Source organism: Aquarana catesbeiana, linkage group LG07 (assembly GCF_042186555.1).
Source record: "Aquarana catesbeiana isolate 2022-GZ linkage group LG07, ASM4218655v1, whole genome shotgun sequence".
Lineage (NCBI taxonomy): Eukaryota > Metazoa > Chordata > Amphibia > Anura > Ranidae > Aquarana > Aquarana catesbeiana.
The window spans coordinates 54,975,419-54,993,254 of NC_133330.1; the positions used below are offsets into that span (position 1 = coordinate 54,975,419).

Below are 17,836 nucleotides of genomic sequence, written 5' to 3' on the forward strand. Positions count from 1 at the left end.
GCCAGTCACTTGTATTGGCACCTGCAGCTCCCTGGGTGCGGGAAAGCAACAGGGAGTTTACGCTGGAATATATGTCAGCATGTTAATGTCCGTGTGCATAGAGGCCATAGAGTGGGCACAGCCTACTTGACCGGATCCCTGTTTTTCATCCTCAAATTTATTTTACATCCATGCCATGTTAATACACCCATCAAAGTATACAGGGAACCCTGTGGCATCATATATTTTAAACCAGACCAAAACTTTTTTTTTTCTGTTTCAATCTTTTTTTATCAAGATTTCAAATAGTAATAGGCTAATGTAAGTAAACAAAGTCAAGTACAAAAATAGAACTGTCAGCATAGCCAATGTACGAACAGTGGAGACCATAACATATGTGGAGACCAAAACTATTTTATGGACTTCCTGCCACACTTATCACCCTCCTAGCACACAAAATTCGTAAAGTATAATTAAACACAAAACTTTTTTTTTCATTTTGGATTGGGTGGAGAGGGACTAGAACGCATATCAGTTTTTATATTGCTGTCTGTGCCCCCATTATGGAGAGTCACCCTCTCTATTTATCCTGTTCACCATTATCATTGAAAGTGAAAGAAAATCCCACATTTTGGGTTGTCTCCAGATAAGTAATAGAGGGGAAATATTCCAATTGGCACACTAGTTCTGGTGAACTTCCCCAAGGAATTTGCTTAATGTGCAGGGATTTCCTCTCACTTCCTGTTTGGCTGTGGGACAGGAAGTGGAGGGAAATCTCTGCAATGGGACACACATGGCGTAAAAAAATCTGATGGGGGTTATAACCCTCCCTTGCGCTATCCAAAATGAATTAAAAAAAATTTGCATTATAGTTCTACATTAACAATGATTTATGTAGTACCATTGTGCCCCATGATGCTACTAACAGTAATAAAGGTTGGAACGGGCAACACAATGCATGAAGCGACTAATACCTACAGTTGTTGATCGAAATGTAGCAATAAGAAGACACAACAGGAGAGAGGTTAAAGAATAGACTTTCTTAATCCTGCTCTGGCCATGGCCACATGACCAATTGGCAAACAGCTTTGCCTGAAATCTGACATACCTTGACATTTGGTCATATGACCAGCCCTAGCAAGTCAATGCGTGAAGCAGTCTCCATAATTATATGATACAACCTAATAGCCAGAACTAATATTTCCTGGCCTCCTCCCGCAGTCCTTGGCAAGGGCGACGTCATCGTCCTTCTAGCCAGATCTCAGGGAATGTTGAGTAGCTCAAATCTCATAAGAAGATGACCCTGCATTGCGCTACAGTGTCTTCTCGTGAGATTTGGACTACCCAGCGTTTCCAGGGATATTGCCGGCAGGAAGAAGACATCACCCCCCACACTACAGAAGTGGGGAAAGAGAAGTATATTATCTATTTTTTGCACTTGTATGCATAATTTATTGAAAGGTGGCCACACCAAGTAAGCAGACCTTGCTTAAAGTGCAAGGCCTGCTTAAAGTTGCTTAGTATATTATTTTATTATGCTATGGACTACAAAATATGTTTGACAGATATTTTTTAAATGCACGTATAGCCCAGGCCTTTTTTTAGAAAATTAAAGTTTTGTATAGGGATTAAAACCCATATTTTTGCTGTCTTTGTCTCACTGTGGAGATTTATTATTACTTCCTGTCCTGGAAACAAAACAGGAAAATAAAGGAAACTCACTAGATGATTTACCTTCAGCTCTTAATCTGGTGGCAATTCTAAAATGTTTCTTCCCCTCTCTTTCCGTATGAGTGACAATGGTCCAATGGACACCAGGACAAGGTAGCAATAAAAATTTGATTTGATTTTGGCTTCAAACCAAAAAAGGAAAACGTTTTGCGTTTACATACACTAACAACCAGGTAAATATTCTACATTGTATATTGTCTTGAGACTGATAATTTGCTAGGCTTTGAAAAATGTCATTGTTTTTTATTTTAAATTGACCTAAATAGCACAAGATCAAACACTACACACAAACACATAACCAAATGATTCAGAGGAACGGCATTCCTCCCCTCTTCTCAGAAATCAGTGAAGGGTGAGCAAAATACCCCTTTCTGGGTTTGCACTAGTGGCAGAGCCTGCTGCTCCTCTAAAATGTGATCCGCAGTGGAAAGCTTTCCAGAGGCATTTAACAGGCAAGGAGGAGGTGATATGTTGCCACCTCACTGTCTGTTTAAACCCTTAAAATGCCAACCCACCACGCCGCAATCTCAACATGATTTTTCTTGATAACTCTTGAGAAGCATCGCAACATGTATACACCCCTGTCTGGCTGCCTTTGTAGCTTAAAGGGGGGCAGTCGAGGGCGGTAAAAACACACTTGCATTTTCCTTTAAATCTCAGTTACTGGATTTTAAAAAAATTCAGGAAGTAAAACTGATCCTTTCTGTTTATGAATCTTTTATATGAGCTATTTGATTAAGGTTTCCGTACTTGAACCTTCCTTAAACCAAAACTCCTGAAAGGGTCAAGAGGAGAGAATAACTCTGAACAATGCAGGTAACTTTATTCCTTTTCACAGAGGACATAAATGGAATTTCTATTCCACTAGGAGAATGGAATTCCTTCCTTATCAACAAGTGCCATGTCAAATTTTATACCAATAATTACACCCAGTATGGACTTTCTGCTTCTGATGGCCCTATTGTAACTATCTCTTTAGGCTGTGAGGCCTTTTAACAACAGGTTCTCCAATTTTAAATACGGTACATGCTGGTGATTTTATTAAAAGTATACTCTGCATTCTTGGTTAAGAAAACTCATGCTTGTTTCAGAGTCCATAACACTACTACCTTGTGGTAATGTGTGGCAACATTACTTGTGTTGTTGCAATACCATGCCATTCTGAATGGCAACCCAACACTGTGGTGTTAATACCTCTGGCCTGTAGATGTCACTATTTACAGTTGTTTTATGTATAATACTTTCTATACTCTGTACAAGTTTGTTTCAGTTCCTGTTCCTGTTATGATACACTCAGAAGGCTGCATGTGCTGCACTCTAAACTGTGTCTTCCAGACTATAGGACACAACAAATGCACTGTCCCAAAGCACTAATGCTTTGCTGTGCAGTGCGCTGCCAGAAATGCTACATGCTCTGGTACATTAGAAAGCCTTAATGCAATGCATATAAACATATGGCATTGTGCAATGCAATGGTGTGGCTGGCTCCTCAAACATCTGTTCACAGCCAACATGTGCAATGTTCTCTTGCACTTGCCTGGCTTCACTTAAATAAAAGCAAAACTATAAACTAGCTTTGAATACTTTAGTGCAGGGGTCCATAAACCTTTTAAACAAACATCCAGTTTACTGCCCTTCAGATTTCAGGGGGACAAGACTATAGTCAGTGGGAATAGAAAATGCCCCAGCGTCAGGAGTAAACAAAGCTTCAGGATTGGTGGTCAGTGGGAGTAAACAAAGCCTCAGACTTGCTGGTCAGTGGGAGTAAACAAAGAATCAGGCTTGGTAGTCAGTTGGCGTAAACAAAGCCTCGGACTTGGTGGTCAGTGGGAGTAAACAAAGAATCAGGCTTGGTAGTCAGTTGACGTAAACAAAGCCTCGGGCTTGGTGGTCAGTGGAGTAAACAAAGCCTCGGGCTTGGTAGTCAGTGGGAGTAAACAAAGCCTTTGGCTTGGTGGTCAGTGGGAGTAAACAAAGACTCAGGATTGGTAGTCAGTGGGAATAAACAAAGCCTCGGGCTTGGTGATCAGTGGGAGAAAACAAAGACTAAGTCTTGGCGGTCAGTTGGAGTAAACAAAGCCTCTGGCTTTATCAGTGGGAGTAAACTATGGTCAGTAGGAAGGGTAACAGTACCCCTCTCACCTATGAGACTACAAGTGGCAATGCTGACACACATTGCACAGGTATGGTTCATCGTTGTCAGGAAGCCAGCCCTTAACAATGGTGTGTAGCCATTGTTGGAATGCTTGTTGACAGGAAATTACTGCAATTAGGCTGCAGAAGATCAGCAGCACTGTGTTGCAAAGAAGGCAGAAAAAAAGGTAATAACAAACTATGTAAAAAAGTGGTGATTGTTTATGATACATAGGGGTGTATTTATGAAAAAATTGCATAGCAATTCACTCATTGAAAGTGCATGTACTTTCGTTCCGTGAAAATTGGCAAATAAACAATTGTTACTAGGCTAATTTCTTTGCTGGTAGAATGTTTTTCATTGATTACAAATGGAAAATACAGCATTTGGACACTAGGTGGCACTAAGTACTATATGACATTTCTGTGATACTTAGCACCATCTAGTGGCCAAATGCATTTTTGCCATTTTACAATGAAAAACATTTAACCAGTACAAGAAATAGTCTAAAAACATTCATTTTTTGCCTCATTTGCACAGAACGAATGTACAGTTGTGCTTATACGTTTACATACCCTGGCAGAATTTATGATTTCTTGGCCATTTTTCAGAGAATATGAATGATAACACAAAACATTTCTTTCACTCATAGTTAGTGTTTGGCTGAAGCCCTTTATTATCAATCAACTGTGCGTTACTCTTTTTAACCGGTTCTCGACCGGCGCATGCCGATGTACGTCAGCAGAATGGCACGGCTGGGCAAATGGGCGTACCTGTACGTCCATTTGAATTGCCCGTCGTGCAATTGCGTGTGCGCGCGTCGGCCGGGAGCTCCGTGAGTCGGGTCGCGGGTCCCGCGGACTCGATTGCCGCGGGGATACCCGCGAACGCCTCACGGAGAGGACGAACGGGGAGATGCCGTTGTAAACAGCATCTCCCCGTTCTGCCTAGTGACAAGTGTCACTCGATCTCTGCTCCCTGTCATCGGAGCAGAGATCAGTGACGTCACACATACAGCCCTTCCCCCTACAGTTAGTAATCACTCCCTAGGACACACTTAACCCCTCCTCGCCCCCTAGTGGTTAACCCCTTCACTGCCAGTGTCATTTACACAGTAATCAGTGCATTTTTAATTGCACTGATCGCTGTATAAATGACAATGGTCCCAAAAATGTGTCAAAAATGTCCTCCATAATGTCGCAGTCACAATAAAAATCTCTGATCGCCGCCATTACTAGTAAAAAAAAAAATGATTAATAAAAATGCCATAAAACAATCCCCTATTTAGTAAACGCTATAACATTTGCGCAAACCAATTATTAAACGCTTATTGCGATTTTTTTTTACCAAAAATATGTAGAAGAATACGATTGGCCTAAACTGAGGAAAAAAAATGTTTTTTTATATATTTTTGGGGGATATTTATTATAGCAAAATGTAAAAAATAATGCGTTTTTTTCAAAATTGTCGCTCTTATTTTGTTTATTGCGCAAAAAATAAAAATCGCAGAGGTGATCAAATACCACCAAAAGAAAGCTCTATTTGTGGGAAAAAAAGGACGTCAATTTTGTTTGGTAGCCACGTCACACGACCGCGCAATTGTCAGTTAAAACGACGCAGTGCCGAATTGCAAAAAATGCTCTGGTCAGGAAGGGGGTCAAATCTTCCGGGGCTGAAGTGGTTAAATCATAATGACAACAGAAACTACCAAAATGACCCTGATCAAAAGTTTACATACCCTGGTGATTCTGGCCTGATAACATGCACACAAGTTGACACAAAGAGGTCTAAATGGCTATTAAAGGTAACCATCCTCACCTGTGATCTGTTTGCTTGTAATTAGTGTGTGTGTACAGGGCTGGTGCAAGGATTTTTGACCCCCCTGGCGAAACCTCATTTTGCCGCCCCCCTGGCTCTGTCCCTGAATCCACCCCCTTTGCATCAGTGTGACAGAAGCTGGCGCTAGCATGCGGCTGCAGTAGAGCGCACTGATCATAGAGTTAGGGGATATTTGCTTCCACTCCATCAGGACATGTCCTCCAGTGCTACATCTCTATAATGCAACTACAGAGCGACTGCCTGAGTAACATGCAGCAGAGGCACCCCTTATGTCCCCCTAGATACGCACGCTTTATCCCAGCAGAGCCCTCTAGAGGTTATAACATTTATTACAGAGGTATTTACAGTATAATACAGCACCGAAAACTTACATAGCAGACCGGCGCCCTAGGTAGCAGTGCACCCTAGGCGGCCGCCTAGTTTGCCTAGTGGTAGCACCAGCCCTATGTGTGTATAAAAGGTCAATGAGTTTCTGGACTCCTGACAGACCCTTGCTTCTTTCATCCAGTGCTGAACTGACGTTTCGGAATTCTGAGTCATGGGGAAAGCAAAAGAATTGTCAAAGGATCTGCGGGAAAAGGTAGTTGAACTGTATAAAACAGGAAAGGGATATAAAAAGATATCCAAGGAATTGAGAATGCCAATCAGCAGTGTTCAAACTCTAATCAAGAAGTGGAAAATGAGGGGTTCTATTGAAACCAAAACACGGTCAGGTAGACCAACTAAAATTTCAGTCACAACTGCCAGGAAAATTGTTCCGGATGCAAAGAAAAACCCACAAATAACTTCAGGTGAAATACAGGACTCTCTGAAAACATGTGGTGTGGCTGTTTCAAGATGCACAATAAGGAGACACTTGAAGAAAGATGGGCTGCATGGTCTAGTCACCAGAAGAAAGCCATTACTACGCAAATGCCACAAAGTATCCCGCTTATAATATGCCAAACAGCACAGAGACAAGCTACAAACCTTCTGGCACAAAGTCATTTGGAGTGATGAGACTAAAATTGAGCTTTTTGGCCACAACCATAAACGCTACATTTGGAGAGGAGCCAACAAGGCCTATGATAAAAAGGTACACCATTCCTACTGTGAAACGCGGAGGTGGATCGCTGATGTTTTGGGGATGTGTGAGCTACAAGGGCACATGGAATTTGGTCAAAATTGATGGCAAGATGAATGCAGCTTGTTATAAAAAAATACTGGAGGAACATTTGCATTCATTAGCTAGGAAGCTGCGCATGGGACGTACTTGGACATTCCAACATGACAATGATCCAAAACACAAGGCCAAGTCGACCTGTCATTGGCTACAGCAGAATAGAGTGAAGGTTCTGGAGTGGCCATCTCAGTCTCCTGACCTCACTATCATTGAGCCACTCTGGGGAGATCTCAAACGTGCCGTTCATGCAAGACAGCCCAAGAATCTACAGGAACTGGAGGCTTTTTGCCAAGAGGAATGGGCAGCTTTACCATCTGAGAAGATAAAGAGCCTCATCCACAAATACCAGAAAAGACTTCAAGCTGTCATTGATGTTAAAGGGGGCAACACACGGTATTAAGAACTGGGGTATGTAAACTTTTGATCAGGATCATTTGGCTAGTTTCTGCTGTTATTATGATTTAAAAAGAGTAAACACAGTTGATTTGATAATTAATGGCTTCAGCCAAACACTAACCATGAGTGAAAGAAAAGTTTTTGTGTTTTCATTCATATTCTCTGAAAAATGGCCAAGAAATCATAAATTCTGCCAGGATATGTAAACTTATGAGCACAACTGTACATGCACCTTTAAGTGAATTGCTATGCAATTTTTATTTTTCAAATACACCCACAGTGTTTTAAAACGAAATGTCATCCAGGTATGGTTTATATCTACCTTCCAATTTGTCAGTGATAGCAAAAAACTATTTCTTTTATAAACAGTAAACCTGTTCTTAAGAAGGATCCATAGGACAAGGTTATTTTGCTCTGTCTAATATGCAGGAAAGAAGCATACAATATGACTGATGTGAAGCAGGAAGATTACATTACGCTTTCCTATTAAAGCCCCAGCATTAGGAGATAACGGGATATTTGCTGGCACGGGCCAGCGATCATTGTCTCCATTTCTGAAGTTATCTGTTTAATTGTGGACGGAGCTATTTTAAAGCATCATTCTAGATAAAGGGAACAGCAGGGCCATTTTTACCACAATACATCTCTGAGGTTGTTTCCTGGGCCTACGATTCGAGGGCAGCCAAGTGTAACGGTGGGAAAGGAGAGCGGGACATGGGAATTTTCTGCCTCTTTGTGCTGGACTTTTACTGCTTCCTGTGTGACATCACCACCTCCATGATGTTTCTTTTATAGGCCAAAATATATTATGAGCAAAAGAACAAAAAGCTTTTAAAACACATTAGTGGCACAACAGCTAGCTTGGGATGTTATATATTTTTTGGAGCACTGAAAGTATATATAAACCCTAACTGGACAACATTTATTTAGCTAAATCACTGTGTATCATGAACAACTGCCATTTGTTAAATAAAATACTTATTTGTACCTTATTTTTTCATCTTTTGTTATATATTAGTGTTGTGGATTTCCTGTAGCCTATTTCAACCACTTGTGTTTTGGACCACCTTCTTGACTTTATGATAGTGACTATTAATGAGCTCAGACATGTTCCAAACCCAAGTGGATGAGCCCACCATGAAACTGTCACCTGCCAATCATTTGCTACCAGAGCATTCCCCCCCGGGGGGTGGGGGGGGGTAAATACACATGTGCCTTTAAGCCAGGAATGTCCAGATGCAGATGATTGGCCCATACAGGTGACTTCCTGGAGAGCTCACACATGTGGATTCGGATCCAAGTCCTAGTCATCACTGATAGTGACAGCACTGGACTACACAATTTAGAATTTAGGAGTATAAAGAAGATGTATTGAATGCGTGTTGACTTGATATGAAAAAAAGAGCCCCTAGTGATCGTGCCAAGAAGCTTCTTGTTCATACACTGTTATGGGCTCTGACAGCAAGGGGTGTGTCAGACTTCTGTAGAGAAATGTCTGCTTCCCCACAGAGAGGAAGGGTCACACTCTGCTGCACGCTGGCATGAAACAGGCTTTTTTACTTAGGCCATGGGTGATTTTTTAAAGAAGATAATCTATTGCCTCGTTTCCACTGAGCGGATCGGTTCGGTTCGGTACGGTACGCTATTTTGGGTGTTTCCATTATGAAAGCGGCCCATACAACCGAACCGTACCACTCCATTCAGGGTCCTGCTTCAGATGTGGGGCCATAGAAAATGGAACGGTTGGGTTAGGGCGGAGCTACGATACATTCCACTGTTTGGCTGACAGAAAACCCTCTGCTGTGCTATGCTGAGGCATTTTTTCTAAACCCTGTATGGCTCCTTGTGGTCCCATTTGCAGTGGAAACGCTCACCAGAATAGACCGGACCATTCTAGGCCATTCAAACTGTACCGACCCGAACCGATCCGCTCAGTGGAAACGAGGCATATAAGACTTTGCACACCTTTTGTTTTGCGGCTCCTGGAATGTTTTTAGCTAAGTGGAGATTTCAATTAGGCTTTAAAGCCTCTGTTTTAAAGCCTAATTGAAATTGAAACCAATACGAGTACATCTAGACTGATCCCAAAACCAACCCTTGACACCACATTAGAAATGCACTTTAACCCTGCCTGTCCTGACGTCCCTTTGGTTCTGAATGGCCAAAGTGGGGGGGAGTTTCGACAATCATGTGACCAATGTAACTGGCTGTCACAGTGGTCAGATGATCAGGGGCCAGTCCCAGTTCTTGATAGTTGGTGGCAACCAAGAGCTATCTTTGACAGCTTGATCTATGTGCTGAGAGCGCGCAGTAAGTGTGCTCTCAGCAGAGAAACATAGGCCGCCCAGTGACGCATATGTGCAACGTGTGGGCTTTAAAGCCCACCCTTTTGATGCTGCACATATGTGTTAGGCAGGCGGCAACGGATTAAAAAGTGAAACTCCAGCCAAGCCTTTACCTTGTTTCCTGGATGGGGTAGGGGAAGGTTAGAACCTATGTCAGGCTTATATTTCTATCTTTGTCCCCCTTCATGGGGGACCACTAACAGAATCGAATCTCACAATGACCGTTTTTTTTTTTTTTACGGAAAATCGCAAGTAGTGAAATTGATCGGAAATAAAAATGTATATAATTATAGTTACATCTGTTTTACATTCACAGGTCTTTATTCTTGAAACCCTATTAAAATCATTTTCTCACCTTTCCCGGCTCACATTCGGTCCCATCTGCCCATGGCGTGTGCTGTGTTCGGCAGCCCTTGTGTGGCCCCTCCATATTAATGCACCACAGTCTCCGGCACTGCATTTGCTTTGCGGGGACAAACAGATACAGTTCATTCCCAGGCAGTTTAATGTATAACATATAAATTCACAGAAAACTGCCTGCTCTGCACTTTACAATGACACTTTTCCCAAAGCTTCTTTTATCTGGCTAAAGGATCCAAGTCTATAACAGCGTTAATGACCCTCTATGTAGCCTGAAACAACCTATTTAAATATGGAACAAAGTTTACATTCACACAGGGAAAGGCTGTAAAGCCAGCAAATGCACATTAACAGCCATTGTACATAACTAACACATTAATGACCTGAAAGTGTCTAAAGAGAATTAACAATGGGCTACATTGCAGTTTTTCTCAGGACACAGTACACAAAAAAGAAACTCAAAGCTGTGATTAAAAAAAAATCAAAGCTGTGATAACTAAGGACCAAGTAAAATACAAATAAAAAAAATACAATATTAATATTAATAAACAGCACATACTATGTTACTGTATATTTGTTTTTTGTCTGTACTTTGTAACGTTTCCATGTCACTTTACGTGAATGTAAAGGGTGATAGCACCAAAACTTGGTTATAACTCCAGTATAGATTTATTATTTCTTGATAAAAAAGTAAAAGCCAACACGGTTCGGTTCACAACCCCCCCTTCATCAAGGCTTTAATGTTGGTAATAATGGAATAGGATACTAGAGAATGCAAGCAGTCTGACGACCACACTGTCATTCTAATCCTTGTCTATTTGTTTTCATTGTCCACTATCTTTTATCATTACCTGCAGCATTAAAGCCCTGATGAAAGGGAAGTTTTGAGCCACCAAAACACATTGGCCTTTATCTTCTGATATTTTATCAAGAATAATAAATCCATACTGGACTTATTACAAACTTGTGGCACTCTCATTTTTTTGGAAAACCCATACCTTGTTACGGTTTAAGGCTTGCATTTCTTAGAGCTAAACTCCATGCAAACAGCTAAATACATTATTGAAATTCATATGTAGTAGCTGTTGCATCTGCCAAAGTATTTCTGATAATCCAGTCTTGAAATTTACACAGCCCTTCGACACAGCACAGTTAGCCTGTGACCGGCCTTTTCTCTCCTGCAGCTATGCAATTTAGTTTCGTCACCTCCTTGCTTGTGATTGGACAGTGAAGGAGCAGTGTGTCAGGGATGTGCTCAGCCCTTCCTTCTCTGAGCTGGCCGCTCACCTGTTGGCAAATTGCCAGCTTCTATCTCTCCACAGTGACTCACCTGTTGATGATATCCTGCCTACTTAAGCTGTCCAGCCCAGATGATCTCTGCCTTCATCTTGGTCACATCTCTAGAGACGCTCTCTTGTGTTCCTGTTAAAGACTTGCTTGGCTGACATTCCTTCTGGCTCCAGATCCTGCTTGCTGTTCTACTACACTCATCTCTGGCTCCCTGACGTTTTGGCTTTTCTGACTATCCGTTCCGGTTCCTGAACTCTGGCTATGTTTTGACTATGTTTATTCTGTTTACCTTTTTTATTATTATTAAACAAGTGAGATTTAACTGTACTTCTGTCTCAGTCAGATTCATGGTTTCTGACACAGTGGCAGAACAATGAGATATCTCCTATGCGCTCATCTCCCAACAACAAGATCCTTGGCAGCAGAATAATGCAGCACACCTGATTGGCCCCTACTGCTGCCTTACCTTCTTCCTGTTTGAGGTCTTCTATTCAGGGCATAACAAAAGCCTCATACTAGCCCAGATAGCAAGTATAAATAGCCACAAGTTTGTGGCAGTGTTGAATTGTAAGCCTGTTAACTTGCTGCACATTTTCACTGGCAAGTTGTACACTTGTAGAGCACTTTAAGTACAAGTTCTAGTTGACACTTTTCCAATTTGTAGCAAATTTGTGTGGCAAGTCTCTAGCAAGAGCAAAGTTGCAGTGGTGAGTCTACAGCAAGAGCTCTGCAAGTCTACAGCATGAAAATTCAGCTACAGTGACCCCTGTGGTGGGATGACTATTGCACAACATAACTGTACCAGAACTTATGCCGCGTACACACGGTCGGACTTTTCGTCTACAAAAGTCCAACGGACGCTGACGGACTAAAGCTGGCTGGTAATCCGATCGTGTGTGGGCTTCTCCGGACTTTCAACGGACTTTTTTAGCCTCAAATCCGACGGACTTTAGATTTGAAACATGCTTCAAATCTTTACGTCGTAAGTACGACGGACCCCGAAATCCGCTCGTCTGTGTGCTAGTCCGACGGACAAAAACCCATGCTAGGGCAGCTATTGGCTACTGGCTATGAACTTCCTTATTTTAGTCCGGTGTACGTCATCACGTACGAATCCGTCGGACTTTTGTGTGGTCGTGTGTAGGCAAGTCCGTTCGTAAGAAAGTCTGCCGCAAGTCCGCCGAAGGTACGTCGGAAGTATGTCGGACAGGCTGTCGGACTTTTGTAGACGAAAAGTCCGACCGTGTGTACGCGGCATTACAGCACACTTGCAGAATGTTTGCAAAGAAAGTTGATCTAGAGTCATGCAATTTGGACTTGCTGCAATTGTGCAACAGACTTGTGAAGCCTGGCAAGTCTAGCAATAGCTTAGCAGGTCATTTTTAACCTTGCAGCACAATTGCTTGCTATCTGGGAAGTTACATTTTTGTAGTTGCACTAGTTATATTTACAAATAGATGTGATTTTTTTTTGTTCTTTTAGTGGGGGCCCATGTACTGCAAGAGTTAAATACTCGTCAGCTCCAGGGGATGAGGAATAAGGTATAATACTTACCCTACTTCTCACTCCAACAGGCCCATCTGTGCAACTGGTCCCCTGAAGCCTCTTCTAAAAGATATTCTAAGCCACAGTAGCACAATGACATTGTCAAGTACAATTTAGGGCCAAAAGGATTGCAAGGGACTACCCACAATCTGGAGCAGAGAGGACGAACGTTCCAGAGCATTGAGTACGATAAGTAATATGCCTTATTCTTTATTCCCGAGAGTTAACAAACATGAGTTTCTTGGAGTATGGGAACCTTTTGTGGTGAGGTGCAGCAGCAATAATTACAGACTCCCATTGCAGAGAGCAGATTGTGTATCAATGCAGAATCCAGTAAATCTCAACAAACCCGGCAAGAAGGCATCTGACCAGGAACACTCACAGCAAGTAACAGCAACAGGTAGCAGAGCAGGTCTCAGATGTGCTGAAAGTGTCTGTCTTGAGGGGTGGAATGTGGCCTGGCTGGTCCAGACTCGAATGGGGAGATCTCCAGGTAGGATGGCGTGTCCCTATCCTTTCCCTACTTATCAGGAACCTCTCTCTGCCGCTAACCACTGTCCCTATCAGATGGGTGACCTGTCCCAACACTATCCACATGCAAAATGCGGGCCAAGCCTAGGACCCAGGGACTTATATAGGCACTCCCTAAACCAAGATGGCTGCTAGAGTCACATGGGTGGCAGAATCCAATCGGATAGCTTCCTAAAAAGAAACGTCTACCGAGAAAAATATGGAAGTTGCAACTGCTGACCTCTTTGGAGAATGCTAGCTGCCTGGCTTTCTTCAGCTTCAATACAGCAACCTGTGGACCTGAAACAAGCACCAAGCCAAGAAAGTCAGAAGGAAGACAGAACTCTTTACCCACATACTAGGTCTCCAGCTTGGGAGCTTCTAAAACCACTGGATTGGTATGTCAACCAAGGTAAAGGAACCTTCGAAGGAGAGTATAAAGGCCCAGCTCGTACAATTTCAGAAGATGTAGGTGACATTACTTTGCCTCACTGATGCCTCTTGGGAAATCCTAAATGAATGCCCAGCCTTCTGAGAAGCATAGTGACGTTGCTCTCACTTCCCAAAAGAATTTGGAAGGAAAAGAGGAAAGATTCCTGATGCTGCACATCCGTGGAGTCCTATGGTGATATGAAAGAGACAACCTCAGCCTGGGCTTCCGCCAGGCCATGCCCCCAAGGTATTTCACTCCCAAGGGAGTGAAACGTGTCAGAGGCATGGCCTGGCGGGAGCCCAGGCTGAGGTTATCTTTCTCATACCACCATAGGACTCCGTGGATGTGCAGCACCAGGGATCTTTCCTCTCTTCCAATGACTACAGGAGCTGGGATGAGCTCCATCCCTTGTTGGTACTCCTGTAGTGGTTGCAGCATCACCCACACCACTCCCCATAGTGATCGAGCCTAAGCGGCACACTAAACAAACCGTGGGTCACAGAAAGAATTTGGAGCTGGGGACCAAGGTAAATATTTCTTTCAAATGTATTTTAAGTGATTTGTATTTGAATGGGTGAAAGGCTGTCTCTAAATTGTAACTCCTATTTCCATGGAAGGTCTAATTTAACACTTTCAGACTTGAATTTGAAAAGCCCCTTATTAAAGGGTTTTAAGGGGTCAGCACAGTGGCTTAGTCGTTATCCTCGTCGTTATGAAGTTTGCATGTTCTCCCTGTGCTTGCCTGAGCTTCCTCCCATACTCCAAAATCATGCTGGTAGGTTAAATGGCACCTGTCCAAATTGTACCTAGTAAGTGTATGTATACATGTGAGATAAGGACATCTGATTGTAAGCTCCTTGAAGGCAGGGACTAATGTGGATGTACAGTATGTAAAGTGTATATTGTCAGTGCTATAGTGTATAAATACCTGTAATAACCACAGGGCATTCAGAGCATAATAAATGCTTGTTGAACACAATATTCTTCAGACTAGCACTTAGGAACTAAGATTTAAAAATATGCACTGTACCTGGAGTCTGAAAGACAAATTGGGTGACCTGCTATGCCTCCTATATACACACAACCAGTCCAAGCTATTCTTAATTCAGACTAAAGACTAACTGCATGCAAAACAAATTAAAGTGCCACTAAACTATAATCTTATTCTCCAAAAACATACACATTCAGTACATAATGGCCCTGTAATCTATTTTTCATAACATTGTTTCATATTGAGTTTTTCTGCCTCCTTGTAACTTCCTCTGTAAGCCACCCCATAGTCTACAGCCCATAGTCCCTAGTCCATTTTGGAAGCAAGCAAGAGAGGGCAGCTACATTCTTGCATACAGTGGGATCATGAAGAACGAATTTAGCCATCCTCTTACAGGAAGTCAGATCATATTATCAAAAATTGGAGATAGTTATTATCTGCTTTTTTATCTGCTTTAACAGGCCAACATCCCTTTACTGTATGAAAAACACTGTTTTTCCCCTGGAGATGAGACTTTAAAGGCACAGGCGTGTAACAAGGTAATATAAGATTCAATGTTAATAGTATCAAAAAAGTACACGTAGTAAGACACAAAATATAAAACGTAATTTATGCTAAAAGTGCTGAGCTGAAACATAAAGGGGTAGCAAAATGAATCATGTATATCATAGCATGAGGCAATGTATAATATATAATAATGGTCTGCATTCACAGTTCCAATGCGTTTCAGAGTGACCTTGACTCCTTCTTCAGTCTGTTATACAGTTTAGTATAACTATAATCTAAAAAATAAAGAATGTATTATACATCTTTCATACATTAAATGACAACCCAAATGGCAATGGATGGAGCAGATGTTAACATGATACTCAGTGCCCACAAAAAGCCGTAGGCTTAGCATGTGGCGGTACAGCCAGAGAAAAAGAGAAGATACAGAAGAATGAGTCTCAGAACCTTGGTAGTGGACAATTTTTTGTGAGTATATAAATAAGAAATGTCCATATAAGAGTGTATATACAAAATTTGTATCCTGCATCCATCCTGCTGTAGGTATCACTGTTAGGACCAGCGCCCTTGCATTCCACTGTGCAGACGCGGCCCTTTGGTGAGGGGCGGGCTTTTGCCCACGATTTACATCTCACACGCCTTCCCAGTGCTGCCACTAATGGCCACAATGGACCCGCACTTGTGTGTCGGCGGGGGCGTGACACATGACGTCACTCCGCCCGTACCAACATCTTAGTTGTAAGCACGGGGCGATGCTGTGTGTCGAACACTAGGGGACCTTCCTTTTTGACAGACACAGAATGCTTGTGCTTCCACACATGGAGCATTGTCTCCACCCTTGTTTGGGGCAACAGCCATATAAATGTAGGAGAGGTTATGTCCCTCTCTTTGGCTACTGGTGCCTCCTTACACCCAGATACAAATTGTGGCAATCAACATATACAGGTATGTTTCTTTTTTGGTTTCCAGGTGTACTGGATATGGGTTTTATATCATTTTTATATCATCATTATATAAGTGACAGAGATTTATCTGTTCATTTCCTATGTTCCCAGATTTGATAAGACTTGCTGTCTTCTCCGCACCAGGATTTCAGTGGGCTGCTTTCATAGCTCAATATGAACTTCTATAAGTATATTAGGACTTGGAAGTTCTCTAGGTATGTGGCCTTACATCTTGCATGGGCATCTGCCAACGCTTGGTCACTATAATACAATGCTATATAGCAACCATGACCTAATGCACATCTACCTTACATCTCTCCTCTCCCTTTTAGGGATTTTCAGGTAGACTCCAGTTGATGATTGCTTGACCCATCAAATATATCACTAATTAGAGATTATCATACAACCCTTGATCAAATATCTAGTGGAAATCTTTACTGATTCCACACTAGGTATGTGTACACGTGAAAACAAAATAAATTTACATCATATGTTCTTGCAATTTTTGTATATACACTCTTATATGGACGTTTCTTATTGATATACTCACAAAAGAATGTCTACTCTTTTTTTCCCCCCTCAGGCACTCCATCTGGTCCCAGTATACCTGATTGCGGTTTTCTGCCCAAGGTTCTGAGACTCATTCTTCTGTATCTACTCTTTCTCTAGGTGTACCCACCACATGCTTAGCCTACGGCTTTCTGTGGTCACTCACATTTTACTGTTCTCATGTGCTGACTGATTGTGATTCATGGAATTGTGGGCACTGTGAGTATCATGCCCAGATAGCAAGCAATTGTGCTGTAAGTTTGAAAATTACTTGCTAAGCTCTTGCTAGACTTGCCAGGCTTCACAAGTTTGTTGCACAATTGCAGCAAGTCTGCATTGCATGACTCCAGATCAACTTTCTTTGCAAACATTCTGCAAGTCTGCTGCCAGTTCTGGTGTACAACATGCAAGTGAAAATGTGCAGCAAATTAACAGACTTACAATTCAACACTGCCACAAGTTATCCTTGCTATCTGGGATGTTAGGAGTCCGAAACGCGTTGGAACTGTGAACGCAGACCATTATTATATATTATACATTGCCTCATGCTATGATATACATGACTCATTTTGCTACCCCTTTATGTGTTAGCTCAGCACTTTCAGCTTAAAATTGCTTTTTATAGTTTTGTCTTACTACATGTACTTTTTTGATACCATTAAAATTTAATTTTATATTACCTTGTTACACACCTGTGCCTTTAAGGTCCCATCTCTAGTGGAAAAACTGCAGGAAGTTGTTCAGGAAGTCAGATCATGGCAGCAAAAAACAAGAGATTTTGAGGAGGCTGAGAGCAATAGAATTAACTTTTTTGAGTTTGGAATACATACTTAAATAGAAGTTTAGTTTCACTTTAAGTTCTGATTGGGCACCAGGGGTTTGAATCCCCCGCCAGTTTGGTATATCTTTTAGACACTCCAGTGTTTACATTTGGATCTGTTCATAAACATCATGCCCACAGTCACATGCATAAATTCTCTGCACACTTTCCATGCTATATATACTTCTTTAAAGTCTGTGTATATACAGGCAGTCCCCAAGTTACGAACACCCGAGTTACGAATGACTCCTACTTACGAACGCCCTCAATTGCCAGCCACTTGTGCTCCACGCTGGTCCTG

General features: G+C 42.0%; 1 protein-coding gene across 2 annotated transcripts in view; it reads right to left on the bottom strand.

Moving 5' to 3' along the window:
* ADAMTS9 (ADAM metallopeptidase with thrombospondin type 1 motif 9) overlaps positions 1–17,836 on the bottom strand; it is a 366,908-nt gene that overhangs the window by 229,848 nt on the left and 119,224 nt on the right. For both annotated transcript variants that reach the window (XM_073592184.1, XM_073592185.1), the window contains exon 11: positions 9,942–10,049. In XM_073592184.1, the coding sequence (XP_073448285.1) occupies positions 9,942–10,049 (108 nt within the window). The remainder of the gene's footprint in view (positions 1–9,941; positions 10,050–17,836) is intronic.